Source organism: Salminus brasiliensis, chromosome 1, assembly GCF_030463535.1.
Source record: "Salminus brasiliensis chromosome 1, fSalBra1.hap2, whole genome shotgun sequence".
In the NCBI taxonomy this organism is placed as follows: Eukaryota; Metazoa; Chordata; class Actinopteri; order Characiformes; family Bryconidae; genus Salminus; species Salminus brasiliensis.
The window spans coordinates 57,501,693-57,518,460 of NC_132878.1; the positions used below are offsets into that span (position 1 = coordinate 57,501,693).

Below are 16,768 nucleotides of genomic sequence, written 5' to 3' on the forward strand. Positions count from 1 at the left end.
GCCGCCTCCAGCCTTCGTGGAGGTCCTTAATTGAGATCACTTGTACTTAAAAATAGGAACAGAAAAGGAACTTCTGTGGCTTGGGAAGGGGAAAAGAAATAAAGGGCGTTGATATGTGACGAAGGCTGCCATTAAACACCCATAACGACGGACTCCAGCATTAAAGGCTCGCGCTGCTCTGCCGTCTGCTGCGGAGCTCACTAGGCTTTCAGATGTTTTGCGCCACCCTCGCATACTCAGAGCCAGCATCCCTGTAGCTGTGGTGAATGTATGATTGGAAGCCTTGTATCATTAGTTACTCATTAATGTCTGTGGGAGCTCGCACTGTCGGAACTTGTTTAAGTCAGGCTGGTATTGCTGTGACTGAGCACATTAAGATATTCTGTAAAAGCTATTGTTTAGAGGCCTTACCTATATAGACTCTTACAGGGAAGCCGGACTGTTAAGACTTAAACTATATACCTTATGCCGTATATGCCTTAAACTAGTACCTGAACGCTGGACAGAAATGTTCTATTTATTATGATAACATGACAAATAAAACACGTCTTTCTAAGAGGGTTTTTCTTTTGTGTGATGTAACGTTCTAGCTAAAGCTGGAAAGACTGGAGGGTGTATTTGAATAAAATCCAAATTGTCAGCTTCAGGTTCTCTTTCATTGGACAAAAAAGAAAGCATCAATTTGATGGCACAACTTTAGCTATTTTTATATTAATTATAAAAGTTAATTTTTTTTTATTTTTTGTATTAATTTTTTACACAGTGGACAGCATAATGGCACAGCAGGTAGTTTAGTTCCAGGGGCCTTGGGTTTGTAGGCCCCGGTCTCTGTGTCCGTATGGGTTTTCTCTGGGTACTCTGTTTCTCCCACCTCCCAAAAACACACATGATGGGTGAAAATGGCTATGCTAAATTGCCCCCTAGGTTTTGTGGTAAATATGTGTTGGACCCTCTGATGGACTGGTGCCCTGTACAGAGGTCGTTTCTGCCTTGCCTCTCAGTTGATTCTGGGTAGGTTCCGGACCCACCGTGACACTGACCAGGAAGAATCGGCTAAAAAGATGGATGGGTGGTTTTTACAATGTGTTTCATTGGTATTGGACATGTACCCATACTGAGTTGTACATGTCTCAACAGGCAGGGCTTCCTTTAAAAACAAAGGTTCCTAACCAGTCTTGGCTTGGGTATACAGTTCTATGAAAAAATACATTGTCAGTTGGTCTAGATCCCTTACATTATGTGGAGGTTTCTATAAAGAACCATCTCTTGATTCTTGTATGAAAAGAATAATGATGTGTGTCCTTTTATTATAATTATTTCATTATTTGTTGCATATATACAGAGTAATACATTTGAACAGAGGTACTACCGAATGATAATGAGAAACGGACAGTAGGCCCTCCTCAATGAAGACTGGGTGTCATTTTTCCACAAGAGTCTGTTTATTTTGGCCCGGAAAAAGGCCCAAATTCCACCTAACACTTTTCCCTTCCACTGTGGATTGTACTGGGCTACTTCCTCTCTGAAACTGCCTGGTTAGTTGAAAAATATTTATAGTACATGTGCAAGACATGCTGTTCTCATGTATCCACCGCCGTTCAGCCTTCAGGAGGAGGGGGGAGATTTCACCTTGTTTCGCAGTAGATTGGGGATGATTTATCGGTGGTATAATGTGCCCCGAGTGATGGATCTAGAAACTGGAGGACAACCCGAGCAGGCAGGTATCCAGAGCATGACTCGCAGGGGAGTTATCACCTATCGCTGCTGACTTTACACGGCTCCTGTTCGCTCCACTTTACTGTCTAGTGTTTGGATACAGGACAGCTCAGGCCCAGGTGCTCAAAAGAAAAGCTCAAAAGGGAATGGAAGGAAGAGGGAAACGGAAGAATATTACAGCAGCCGCAGTCACACTCGCCGGGCCAGAGCCGGAGCCAGGACCAGAGCCGGAGCCGGAGCAAGACACACAGAGCATCGCTCTTCCTGCATAAAACCTCAGACAGTGGGAAAGTATCATTTAGCCATATGTGCACAGCAGTAGATTAAATGAATTATTCCAGGACGTCAGTGGAAGTCTGTGGAAGCAGGTGATTTGCTTGGCCCTTGTTCTGATATTTCTTAGCGATAAAAAATAAGGCTGTCATTGTTTGCTAGAAACTCAATCATTCTCGTGGGGAGGAGGCCTGTCCAGTCTTCTATTCTTTTCAGACCATGTCTAGGCTAGATTTAGTCATCATGACCAAAGCTTGGGGAAAAACAGTAATACAACACTAAAAACTGTCGACAGTTTTCTCTTTAGTGCAGGCTTGCGAGGGTAAGCCCAACAGGGTGAGTCGGATAGAATGGAGGAAACGATGGTGAGCAAATGCTTCTTCGAAATATGCTGAAACTGCCAAAGAAATCATTTTAGGGTTTGGGAGCTTGTCCTTTCTGATTTGCCTCCAGCCTTCTGAAAGGTATCGGTCGTCTGAAAGGTATCTGTTGAACTTGCTCATGCCCATAGAACATGTGCTGCACTTAATCACACTCAAAGCGTATGTAGTCCTGAATGCGTAGCTCAAGAAACTACTATCACTGAAGAGTTTACAGTAGGTGTTGCCTACATCACATTGTAAGACGAGATTTAGACACAGGAATATTTTCGCATATCTCTATGACACCTTATGGAGGTACAATACCAATGTTGTATAAGAGGTATATACATTTTCAAAAAGTAAATGCAATTATTTTACTGTTACTGTTTTTTTTTTTTTTAACAAATGTAAAACTGGAACATGTAGTTGAGACAACCTGAGTCTACTAATACTAATATTGCTTCATAGCCTGAGGCAATATTTATCAGTATAACCAGTATTATGTCATTTTTCTGTTAATCCTGCTCAACATCAGACCATTTCTGATTGGCTGCCTCATGGTTATGTTATTAGACAAGGGTGGGTCAGGGTGGTCAAGGAAGAATATACAATTGCTAATGAAATAATAACATTCAATGCACAGTTTCAGCTTTAAGTATTTTGATTGCTTGGTTATTTTATACATGAAAGAACTGAATCACCATGCATGGATGTCTGTTACTGTTTTCATTGAGAGCAGTGGCAATAGGTGCCTTTTTGATTAGGATCAAAAGCGTTGTAAATGAGGCCCTAAACAAAATTTTGTTATCAACAAATGCAGAAAACGCTTTTCTTATTGTCCATATTGCACATTTTTGTATTTCATGCATTTTTGTAATTAAGTTCAGCACAGATTCTTATATAAGCACTACTGTATTTAAAAATAACAAATAATAAACTGAACTGAGCTGACCTGAACTTAGCCCTCTCTTGTAAAGTCACCATATTGGATATACATGTTTTGAACAATTAAATATATTTGAATTGAAGTGGATTTCTCCACATTTCTGGAGGAAAACACTTTTTTTTTTACTTTGCCACATGAACACTTGAATTTCTGATTAGCAGTGCTAGAGTTAGCATCTCTATCATCCTCTGTTAGCAATGTGAATATGACCGCTTTGCTTTTTCATGGACCGCACATGACACTTTATGTTTAAACCCCAAACCTAACAGTAAGTAGCAGATGCATGGGGTGTACCTCTTGTGGGGAGCTAAACTTCTTATATTACGCTTGGTGTAGCCCCTGTTTTACAGGGTACCCACCTAAAGCTCTCTCATCACACGCAGTTTGTGAAATAAACAGCTTTAGTGAAATAGCGCATTTGTGCCACATTTTGAAATTGTAAATGCTCTCTAATTTAGGCTGTTGAACTCAGAAGACTTTCACTGCATGAGCGAGAGGTTGAATGGGTTCCCAAATCCCATTGGGAAAATTTATTTTATTGGTAATCGCTGAACTTTGGGGAATGATATGCCTGCGGTTTGCGCGTGACATACCGGTGCAATCTAGACAATCCAGACAGTTTCAGAATTGAGTGAAATGACTCTTTGGCATTTCGACTGTGGGGATCTCATGTGTCATACGAGCTGACTAAATTGGACTCCACCTTAATACTGCTCTTAAGCACTAAACACTGGGAGGGTTAAACTGTAATGGCACTCCCAGCATTTATAAATACTTAGATGTTTTTAAAGTGAAATACAATGTGACATTTGGAGCTGTTTTTTCTTCTTCTTCTTCTTCTGTTTGTTTAGTCATAGCCACATAAGCTGAATCCATAAATCATATTTTAATTACATGTTGAAAAGAAATCACATTTTAATTATGCTAGTTAGGCTAAAAACATTCCACCTTTAAAGTTAATTGTATCACCACTTTCCCCGCCTGCTCCGTAATCAACAATAGTGTAGGTTCATTATCAGTGCTATGTTTTAATGGATCTTTCCCCTGGGGTGATTGGTTTTATTAAAATACCACAATTACACATCTAATGAACTTTAGCCACAATACAACAAAATGAAAAAAAAAAATATTGCGTGCTGTCTGCTGCTGTCTGCCATTAGTCACCTTGTGCAAAGTGTTTACAGAGTTCATTTGGGTTGAGAGTACTAGTGTAGGTGTGGTGAGCTACTTAAGATCAGGAAATCTCAGCTTCTCTGATTCTTTATAACTCCAATCAGAGTAAGGTAGTAGCTACATTTACTCAAGTAACACATACTTTGAGATTGAATTAGTAGAGTGTGTTCCAAAGATAACTGTACACAAGTGTATTTCTAAAGAAATGAATCAACTACTTTTTTCTCAGTTCAATTTTAGCTATGATTGTATTTGCTCATTCCTTTTGTCTTTTGAGTTCATTACGCTATACTGGTCACATTGTTTGTTCTGCTTTGCTACTGGTTGCACATCTGACCATAGTCCAATAGGTCTTTACCTCTAACACTGATAGATACCGGATGTAATAAGGAGTTCCACTGCACATAAATAATGGAACTACAAGTGGTTCTCTGAGCAATGCTGTAGAAGAGCCATTTTTGGTTCTAAAAAGAAGTATGCTTGTGAAAGATTAAAACAACCCTTGACCTTGATGGAGTTAATTTACCAATTTAAAGGCTTTTCACACATCATTTATGGAATCTCTCTCTCTCGAAGAACCCTTTGCAATACTTTTATTTGAGTTTATTTTGAGTTCAGTTCTACTTTTATTTATAAAAGTTCAGTTCTACTAAGTAACTCAGTACTAAAGTAGTTATTTGACCTGATAGTTTTGTAATTCTTAGCAATTTGTTTTTGGATGTTTTTATGTTTAGCTGAGTCTTTGTTTGACTGAATAAGCAATATTTTTGCATATGCATGGGTTGGGGTGTAACACAGTGCCACTATCTGTATCTGTATGTGGAGATACATATATTTGTAATTAGAAACAAATATATTTGTTTATTTATTGGAGACCCCAATGCATATGTGCTGCCCTGTGCTTAGTGTGTGGTCACCAAGGCTATATAAACATATGCTTTATTAAGCTAAGACGTTGGATTGGACAACAACTGCCTTTTTCATTGTGTTTTCTGATGGCAAGTTTTTCTAGTTATTTGTAATATACTGTCGTTATAATATACTTGTTTTTTAATTTTCTAATAATAAAAACTAATTACATTGTGTGAACATTTCCTCAATTGTCCTCAGTTGCGTGAAATATCATTTTGGTTACATTACTTTGCATTACAAGCTGAAATAAACATGGTCTACCAAAGATCTGTGCTCTACTACAGAGCACAGCTGTTTGTGAACACTCAATGAAAATAAGTTAAGAGGGAAAACACAAGGCCTGAGAATGTTGTTGTGTTTTTATATCACTATTCGTGCTTTGAAGTGCATTTTCTCATGCAGAGTGACTGTGGTTTCTAAAAATGTAAGACGACTTGAAGAAAGAAAATATAGATTTAAAAAGCAGACGCCCCATTTCTCCAACGCACAAGAGAATAACAAACAGGCCCTGGATGCCACTAACAAAATGACAAATGTACAGTACGTACTGAGCTGCACATTATACAGCCTTTGTTGTCCAGACCTATTGTTCTGCAGCTATTTATTGGAACTGTGAAGAATCCCAGCACTAATAGATTTACTACAGTGTTACTCTTCCCAAAATTTGATTGGAACTGATGCATGGACTACTGTCAGGAGAATCTTTTTTGCCACAGCAGGAAAATAACAGATCTGAACCATCTGAATTGAATGTAAATGTAATAAATCATTATTCATTATGTAATAGCACATGTAGTTATGTAATTACATTTGAATTACATGTAATAGCAAAACAAAAGTAAGAACTCTCGACTTCTATTCTCTCCTAGATCTATTAGGAGAATATGGTTTAATTCTAGTCTAATTCTATTAATTTCCTCTTGGACTCTGTGGCAGGTAAGCCTCAGTTACGGAGTGAAACGATGCTCCCTGATCTCCCTCCTCCAGCTTGCCTCGGGGCATTTGAAAGGCATCAAAAATGCCGGCTGCTACTTCAAAGCCAATTATCAACACAGTAATACTGTACACGCCCACTCGCACCTTTGTGTCTGCCGCATATATGATTTCAGTGTTTGTAAAAGTGTGTGTGGGCGAGTGTGCGCTGCACGTTGGTACACCACAAAGCCTATTGTGTCCGAGTCAGGATGCATCACAGGTGCTGAGATAGTGATTAAGGGCCATTTGCAGCACAGCTAGCAGCCCCTAGACAGAGGGTTACTAATTAGCCTGACATGTTCGGTGTCTGAAGTGTGCGCCTTTAGTTTTGCTATGAGACTAAAGTCGCGTGCAAGTAATGAATTCTTACAGCACACCGATTAGCAAATTAGCTTAATCGTCACACACTTGTCTTGCTAACTTGCAAGTTGTTAGATTAATGTGGTTTCTGATGCTATATGACGCATATGACAAAACCATATTGCACAACTCAACACACCAGTAGCCTGAAAGCCTGAACATTCGGAAGCCTACATGACAGCTACATCTACATCTAAGTCTTTCATGGCAATCATAAACCTGCTCAGGCATTTATGGAAGTTTATTTCAAGTGAATGTTTTTATTAAAGCTAAATTTGTCAATTCTGGTTATCCCACCTCAGCAAACGGTCTACGTAGGTTTATAACAGTTATCTCGAAAGCCGTTTATAGGCTCATCACTTTTAAGTAAAGTGGTACCTACAGTCATTCTTTACAAACAATATAAGCAAATTTGTCGCACATAGATTGTACCTTGTTTGCTACATTAGCTTCTTTGCTCTGTCTTCTTTGCTCTGTCTTTATCAGCCAGTTGACCACATTAGGCCTAGGGACACACTGTACAGGATTGTTCAAAGTGAAACACTACTAGCTTTGTAATCTAGTCCGAGACAAGTTTTAATCCATGTCCAAGAAAACCAATTGTGTTTGAGCTTCCTTAAGCAAGTCTGTTTGAGGTTTCATGACAGCTCAACACGGTTTGAGGCAAACTTTGGACACCAAGCAGACTTTGGCTGGCCGAGTAGAACTGGGATAAGAGTGAAAATTCCATGCATTTGATTTCCACTGAACTTCAGAAGTGGAGAAGAAGATGAGGGGGCGTGAAAGGCCTTCGCCGCCCCCGCTGCAGCAGATGGGTGCTGTTTGATCCACAGGTGGGTCTCTTGTGACACAACGCCGCTGCACCTCTGAGGCGCAAGCTGATCCTGCTCTTTCTCCTCATGCCGCTGCTCCAGTTACAGCACGAAGCTGACGTGGGCGGACGCGGCCGGACGCACTGTCCAACAGCCACGGGGCTGATGTTCAGGTGTGCAACTGATCCCTCACATTTAACACTTTTTACCCTCATGGGGCTGCGCTGGCAGGTAACTTGACCGAATTAGGAGATGGCCCTCGTGGAGAGCTGTGAAACTAAGACTGTCCTTTTTTCTGGATGGTCATTTCCGCCTACATCTTGCTGTGCTCCACACGCTGCATATGCTGTGACAGCGACAAAGGGGATCGGTTTCCTGTACAGTGTGACTAAGTGCGCTGATTAAATTTTCACTTCCTTTTGTCATGTTCCCGTTATTGCTGTCTGTCTTTCCAAGATCAAAGGCTACTTGAAATTCTGTACATCTTAATGTGGGCTAGATTACTGGACTTAGGCAACATTCTGACAGGAGGGCAGGTATATTATTTAACTCATTATTTAACCTGTGAAAAGATCTACATCACATACTGCAGTGCCTTATGGTCACTGAAACAGATGTTTAATCGACTGAATGCTTTACGCGATTATAAATAATGCAATGCCATAGATGAAAGCAATGCCATAGATGATGCACATTTAACCATTACTTGATGTAAAGGTTCTTCTTCAATTTAAACATCTATTACAAAAATGATTCTTTAGGGCATGTAACCAAAAGTGGCATGTTTTATTTTACTCGCATAGTAACAACACACAGTACCAAACTAAAAGCCCTTCATATTGGTTTCCTTGCCTTCAGTACATTGATAGTAAAGTGACACATTCCAGGTCCCATTCCAGCTGTCATGATCCATAAATTCCTGTTGGAAATGATGTTTGCTTACCAGCTACAATTAAATTGAGCTAAATAAGCGTTCCTTTAAGGATGATATTTTTAGATGCCGCTCTCCTCTCAGGAGCCACCGCTATGGACCTGGAGATTTTCCCCTCACTTAAATTACCTATTGATGAGAGGGCTTCCCTGCTCTGGCTCTGCCGTGGAAAAAGGATGTCTGGCTTGCTTTTAAGATGTCTCCGAAACGAAAGCTCTGTGGTCAGATCTGAGGAGCCCGTGCATGCAACAGAAGCTGCCTTTTTAATTCCTGGCTTAGGTTCTTTCAATTACGGCGTATGGATATTCTGGAATGGGTCTGCATCTTGAGTCATCAGCTTCATTAAGCCATCCTCTCTACTTTCATCAAATCCCACTTTAGGTGTTCTTTTTTTTCTCTCTGCTTCAGTTTCTCTAAATGATAATTGCTACCATGGGGTAATTGTCAATATCAGGGTTTGATTCTGATAGGCAGGCAGTAAATAAGCAACAGAATGTGCCCCGGAGATTCTTGCCACACATGTTGACGATTATTCCACACCCATCTGCAATGCAACATAAGATTTTTTTTTCTAGCTAATTAAATCCAAATCTTTTTAATACTGGATCCTGAATGAATTTAAACATGCGTGTTTGTTCTATGTGCTTGTGTGTGTGTGTGTGTGTGCATGCAAACGAAAAGGCTACTGTGGATTCTAGGGTTTTTTTGAAAATTACAAAGCCTGCTTTGGTGGAAGTATGGTAGAGAATAGGGATGAGAAACTAATGTTTATTGCAATGTAAGCTCCTTAAATGTTGTCTTCAAAAATTAAGGGCATAAGAAGTAAGTAAATTTTTTTATTCAACACTATCCTAATCAAAACCAATATTATTTTATTCACATTATTGTGGTTGGAAGCCAGTCTTGTATCCTAATTTCATGTATTTTATGTATTTATTTATTTGTTTGTTTATTTATTTTCCTTATATGTCAGCTTCCCTTTACGTTTACGTGCAGATATTTCAGGGTAAACAGACCAACATAAATGGTCCAAAAATGAATGAAAAATATTGTTACATTAACTTCTATGGAAAGTTATTATATAGCTACCTATCTAACCATCTTATTTATTATATATCTATTTCTTACCATCCCTCCTGTATTAAATACTAGGGAACTTGGTCTATGTTCCTAAATTCCTTCATTCACAGCATTAACTGAACAATGAACCCTAAAATTCATGTCTGAATGGTAAGCCTGCAGTTTAAGGGGTTCAAATTCAAACCAAATGGACATTCACTGTTGCTGCTGCTGCTGCTGCTGCTGTTGCTGGAGTGGACTTGCCTTTGATTAGCAGCGATCAGAAGCTGCACATTTGCAAACATCTGCAGCAGCCATAAACGGAGCATGTTATCGTACAGCAGGCGCTAAGCTTCCCGCCAGGCCGTTCTCATCCCTCTGTGCTCTCACCCCAGAGACGACGGAGAGGGTCAGAGGTTAACATGGTAATAGGGGGTGCTGATTGCTACAAGTGCCTCTCCGGCTGTGGCCTCGAGAAGGGGAAATGTGCAGCACGCGCGGCGCAGGGAGCACAGCTGTGTTTGGAGACTAGACGCCCTGACTTATTCAAAACGGCCCTGAAACATTTCTCTTGGAGGGGATACGGTAAGCCATACATCAGGCAGAGCAAACAGGCGTTCTCGCTTTTTTCCCCCCGGGCTTGACATGGGAAAGTCGTATTTCTTCACATGAAATAAGGATTTCAGTTGTGTTTGTCGTTTTTGCCCTTTAACTGCATAATCGTTTTTATAATTCATATTTTCATACTGAGGAGTCGTCTTTTCTTTTAGATGCTCTCTTGGCGCCTTTTTCAGTTAAATAGTAAGATTTACAAGACTTCTAACTTGCTCCAGTTATTTGATCATGCATTGTTGTCTTTGGAATCCGCAGTAAATCTGCCAAAGACTTCACAACACAAATGCGACTTAGAACGGATCAAAGTATCATAAATAAACTGACCTTCTTGCTGCAAGAGATGGAGTCTCATAGTAGCTGTTCAAAAACAGAGATCAGCATGAGTGATGAGACATCATTAGACGTCTCTTTTGCCCTGGAAGCGTTTGGAGATGTTAGATGGTAGAAAGATGCTGGTGCTTCGGTCTCCCAGCATTAACACATCACACACATTCTTCTGCTCCAGGATTCTTCTTCATCAGGCCATTCGGTGTAATGGAGCTCCACACAGCTTTGCCCACAGACAGGCCACTCAGCTGCGGACATGCTGAAGCACACCCACTAATCCAGCAGGCCATGTCCAAGGTTTCCATTTTTGCTTTCATATTCTGCTCAGTTTTCCTGCCTTGTTTTACCGCCTGCCCGTGAATGTGTGCAGCATGCTGAGGGAATGTTTACACTTGACGGAAATCTCTTCCGAGCGCCCCTTTCCCCCCTACACTTCTCCACATCGCTCCACAAGCGTCTTAAGTTGCATAAACAGGGCCATGTGAAAATGTTTGCAAGTCTGTCCGCAACCTAAACGCTCCTATGGACAGGCAGAAGATTTCCCTTATACACCGTATGGCACGGTGCAAAGGCCTCAGCGATTAAAGCGTGGCCTTCTTCATGTACCCGCTGAACTCTGACCTCACAACAAGCAGTTGCTGACCAAAGAAAGAAAAAAAAAAGAAAGCAAGGAAGCACTTACCCCAGAAGAAGTTTTGCTGGCAAGGTGTCACCGAGCTGAAGAGGCTGTTGGATGCCATTGCCACCGCCAACGGTCACTCCGCGGACAAATTTTGTTTCTCTATGGTTTCGATGACCTTTGAGGTGTCCTCAACTTAGGGAGTGAGCATCATGCCAGGAGAAAATGCGAGAGGAGAAAAAAAAAAGAAAAACATCCACAAGAATTGTGCTTTCGTATCAACTATTTTCATGACCACAAGTAATGACCAGGTCTGGCTACAGCAAAAAAAAAAAAAAAAAAAAAAAAATGTCCCCTCACTGGGAGAGGATGGAGCCAAGCTTGCTGCATTTGAAGAGTGCGGTTGAAGCGTACTTACTGGCTGCTGAGGTCCTTAAGCCCGAGGCTGACCCGGGACAATTAACCATTTACGTGCCGCCTGGAGTACCCCGTGCGAAAAGCCTTAAGCTGAACTTCTGTGGTTCTGTGGTTGCTCGGGAGGTGAGTGGAGCCTTCACACAAAACCCAAAAAGGCACAAGCTTTAAAAATCTCTTTTTTTTTCCTCCCTTCAAAACGCTGTCACTGGAGAGGCAGGGTCACATGCTCGTGACATCACCAGAGCAACACCAGCAGAGTCGAGTGGGCCAGCTTACTGCTGTGGCTTTCTTGCTCTCTCTCTCTCTCTCCCTCTCCCTCTCTTTTTCTCCCTCCCTTCCTGCTCTGCCTCTCTGTTTTTCTTCTTGCGGAGACGCGTGGTTCGGCAGCTCTTCCTGGCACTCTGGGGGAAGCTGTGCAGAGGGAGGGGCCGGAGAGGGGACTGATGGAGCCTCTTCAGCTCCCTTGAGTCATAAGTGCTTCAGAGGGGGGCGAGAGTGCTCTCCAGTTTCCCTGCCGCATGTGGTACGACTGCTCGGGACTCTGTTGCTGCTGCTCCTGCCCACACTCTTTCCTCCACCTACTCTGTCTTTCCGCCTTCCTCCCTGTGCACTCGTTTCCAGTGCTGCCGGGTGGCATGTCGTAGCCTGTCACTGCCGGCACGTCTGAGGTGGGCTGAGGACAGCACTCAGAGCTTTGAGCTATAGCTTCCTAATCCTGGCTTTGGAATAGCCTTGCACTGCACATTTCAGAGTTTTACCAAATTTAAAAATGACATGTCACAAAAAAAAGGGTCCCTTGGGGTGATGCCATTGAAGAACCATTTTTAGTTTGGTTGAAGAAGCTTGCATTTCTTTTATTAAAGATGATTTATAGAAGAACCTTTCAAAAAAGTTTGAAGATCCTACACGTACCTACATTTACCAAATAGGAACCTTTGTTTTTAAGCATGTCACTTTGAATTCAAGGCTTAATATTCTGTTGATAATCGTAAGACTTGTTATTCACTATGTATTATGGACATTTTTGGTCTAATATGTACACTGTTGAGGATTCTTTAGTAAATACAACAGTTCTGTATAGAACCATGAGAACCATGAGAAAAACATTAGAACGGTTCTTGGCCTCTTATCTATGATGAACGAGCTCTTGTAAAGACGTAGAAAAATGGTTCTATATAGCACCACAAAGGGCTTCTCTATTGTTACAGGGACTCTTTTTCTGTACTTTAGAAAGCTCTTTTTGTACACTCTTAAAAGTGAAGTTCTTGAAGTGATTTCATAGAATAACCACTTGTGGTTCCCGAGAGAAACTTTCAATACACGATTGTTTAAAGAAGCCTTTTTTGACGTTTTTTAAAAGACTAAACATATAAAGTGGGGGTTCTATGCCAATAAAACATTTTTCCTAGAAACCACTGAGGAACCTTCCTTTATAAAAGCATTCTTAAAGTGTATGCCCACATATAGCCCCTTACAGTTTCAACACAAGTGTGTTTTGCATTTCACACTTTTTACTGTTGAAAAATGATAAATGTGGCGATGGTAGAATGAATGGGTGTCCTTTCCTCAAAACAAGATTCCTAAAAATACATCCCCAAATCTGCTCAGATATACAGTATAGAGAGTTTAGGATCTATACTGCTCTTTGCTTCTTTTCCTGCTTTATCCAGTGAGCTCCTAGTGAGTGAGAAATAATTCATATCATCAGATTACACCACGCTTTTGTTAGCACCTGTGATGACTGTGACTTCTCAGTGTAAAAGGCTCATTAACTGACAAGGTGGATTAGGTGTTACAGCAGGGGTATTGCTGAAATGTGCAGGGGAGGGAAGCTAGACAGCTAGACTGACTGTCTGTATGATTAGTCTGCGACTTAGTGCAACTGCAGCAGGCAGAACAGAACTGTTAGCATTTTCCTTTGCTCCACTCTTCCCGTCTTCTCATCTCTCTCCTGCTTATCCATACAGGCCTACACAAACAAAACAAGGGAGGTTGCGGTGAAGTGTGTGCAGTCAGTGAATGTGCATATGTGCGTCTTCGGAAAGTCAGGCTCTCTGCTGTCTGACCGGCTCTCACTAAGGAGACGTCTCTGATTCCTGCGGCAGTAAATCATGCCTACCTGGGGTGGAGGGGTGGGTGGTGGGGAATGTGAGGAAAGAAGGCGGGAGGTATTAGATACTTAAACTGCAGGTGTGTTACTTAGCTATTAATCTAAAGATTTATTATTCAGTAACCAGTAGGCGTGTACGTTTCGGACCTCACAGCTCTATTCAGTGCATCACTGATTATTTTGGCTTGATTCACAATTGTAAAAATGTACTGTAATAATGTGACTTAAGGAGCTATTTGTGCAGTAGTGTGATATACACAATACACTGGATTGGTAGCGAACCAGAGAACTTTACCTTGACCAAAAAATATGTTCAAAATCTATGCAGTGTGTCTAACGTGTTAGTTATGTCAGTTAAGATGGTGAGGAATTGAACTGTGGACTTAAAGGGTTAATTCTCAGTGCGAGCTCTGCAACCTGCCACACGTCTGAAGAACCACTATCCACACTTGGGTGACTCATTGGTTTCACACACCACATAAAAACGCTGGCTGGGCCGTGGCTCGGGGCTTGCTCTGTGATCACTGATTACAGGTATTTGTTTTAATGTATAAAGCATGCAGGAATTAAAGCAGCATCTCACCAGTGGAATGCAAGAAATGTGTGTTCCTTTTTAACCCCCCTCTAATACGGTCAATTAGAATGTGCAGAGGCGTACACAGCTCTTCAAGCTGTCTTGGTGGGCTTTGCTACATACACTGTTTTGCTTTTTTAAAGGATTGCAACATGAATTTTTCATTGTCTATTTAACAATTATACTCAAACAAAATATTTCATTTTTAAAAAGACCTGAAAAAGTATGTATTTTATTTCCTGTTCCCATTCTATTATAATTCCTTGTGTTCTCTAAAAGACAACACTATGAAAATACTTCAGTATGTTGATGATTATCGCTCTTATGTGGCTGTATCAGGAGAAGGGGTGGGATAGAGGTGTGGATTTTTATGTCAAACAGGAAAAATCAACAATGGCTGCTGCTCAGACCAATTCAGTCACTAAATCATGGTCATGGGTGGAGCTACTTTGATAGGGTACAGTATAGTTGTAATGAGCCTGCTCTTGACGTAGGAAGGGGAGCTAAATCTGAACAGTGTGTTGAAGAAAAAAAAAAACTTGATTGGCTTATTTTGGGATGGTAAGTGTATGAGCACAAGCACTGAAAAAGTGAGTTTTTCATATGCCCCCTTTAAGTGTCCTTTTATCTGAAGTGCACAGGTTGAATGAGGGTGTCTTCTTGGCTTCTTTATGGCTTTACCAGTCATTACTGTCTGCAGTAAATTATATCAATAATCAGTAACATGAAGATCAGTAATTAACATCAAGATGAGTCTTGCGCGCCCTGGAGAAAAAAAAAATCATTACAAACTCCTGTGTGTGTTTGTGTGTGTGTGTGTGTGTTGTGAAAACCTACGCTACACCCACATCACAAACATTTCCCATGAATTTGAATATTTGGTTTGTCGTGTGATCACTTTGAAGGCACCTGTGAACATGCAATTTTCCAGGAGGGGCGGTAAATCCAGGTTAAAAGCTGGCGCGTGTGCGGGAATGTGTTGAGGCATAGTCCCACGTGAAATGGTACAGTTGGGTCATGTCTTCAATATTTATTTTGCAATTTATTATTTTGTAATAAAGTGTAATATTATAAGTGTAATATTGGGTGTGTTCTGACTGTTATAGATACACCTATAAATAAGTAACACCACCATTGCATGCTGATTGAAGTGTGATTCAAGTACGATATTCAAAAATATCATAAATAAAGTGTAATGCTAAGGATTAAGAGTACATTTTAGTACTTTAATTAATTAAGGCATATTTCATCATTAGCCTAAATATCCAAATTAGTTTTATGTATCGAGTTACAGGACAGGTTTTCGTTCATCTTAGCACTGCATAAGCGGCCTATGAATAACTATAAACTGTTGCCATTAAGTCCCGCTCAGCACAGCATAAAGGCCAAAGCGGAGAGACGAACAGGCAGGTACAGTGATTTATTTTAACAGGCTACATCTGTAAAATGCCAGGCGGGTTTACACTGTGGCGGCCTCTGAATTAACATGCTTTCATAGGAAACAAACACCACTTGTAATCAGTTTCTGTTGGCCGGCTGCACACTAACTGCAACGACAAACAGGCAGCAGAGCTAAAGGTAGGGGGGGATACAGAGTGTATTAAGGGGAGGAGAACTTGTGAAAGCATGTGGAGTTCACCTCTGCAGAGTCCAAGGCACATCCAGGGCAGGAGAAACTCAAGATGTGAGGTAATATTTCCACAAGGATGTTTATATTCAACGTGAATTGTTCGGTATGGTCTGTAAGGTATAATTTGAATGAAAGTAGATATTTTTCTTGTGCCGTCCAATGGTGAGTCTACATCTTCCAGTGACCTCGAGGGCCTTTCTTGTGGTGTCTGCTCGACTGTTTTTGGAGTTGCAGCTTGGAAGGAAAATAAAATCGCCCTCAGAATAGGCTGAGGGGGGAAATGTTTAATATCGAGTGGCACGCTTTCAAGCACAACACGCATTAAAAATAACTCGGAGTAGAAATTAAATCAAAGTTTTAAAAGACAGAAGAAGTCAAGGCATATTGCAATGACATTATTTTGCTTAAGAAGATATTTTAGTTTGGTGGCCAACCGCTGCAAACTCAGGCGAGTTTCTCCTTTCTGCCATTTTAATCAAGGATCGCATCCAGGGTAAACACAAGTCTACCTACACAGCAGTTCAAAACACCAGAGCCCCTCGGGAACTGAGCGATGATTTCCAAGGTTTTCCCCTCGCAGCTTTAATTAGTTGCTTGAGAGCAGGGGGATCATATGCTGCATTCGCTCAGCGTACAATACTTTAACGTGTGGTCATTTTTATTTTTGCACTGGAGGACAGTGGTTCCTCATACATTTATTTGTTCATGGTTTTATGTCTGCATCATGGCTACCTTTAACAGCGATCGACAATGTTTCTTGCAGTACTATTGGATGGCCTTCTATTGTGCCACATAACTGATCTCTAGAAGCTTGCTAGTTTGTGGAAAGCAATGCTCTTAAAAACACATGTTCATTGACTTACATTTACATTTAAGGCATTTAGCAGATGCTCTTATCCAGAGCGACTTACAAAAGTACTATTTACCCAAGAATAACCTCAGGTAGTTTGAAAAGGT

General features: G+C 40.9%; 1 protein-coding gene across 2 annotated transcripts in view; it reads right to left on the bottom strand.

Moving 5' to 3' along the window:
* The window catches only part of runx2b (RUNX family transcription factor 2b), a 37,620-nt gene extending 26,404 nt beyond the window's left edge, over positions 1 to 11,216 (bottom strand). Inside the window, exon 1 of one of the 2 annotated variants that reach the window (XM_072696703.1) lies at positions 11,144 to 11,216. In XM_072696703.1, the coding sequence (XP_072552804.1) occupies positions 11,144 to 11,201 (58 nt within the window). In that variant the 5' untranslated portion in view covers positions 11,202 to 11,216. The remainder of the gene's footprint in view (positions 1 to 11,143) is intronic. The other variant, XM_072696711.1, reaches the window with a different exon arrangement.
* Positions 11,217 to 16,768: the final 5,552 nt, after the last annotated feature.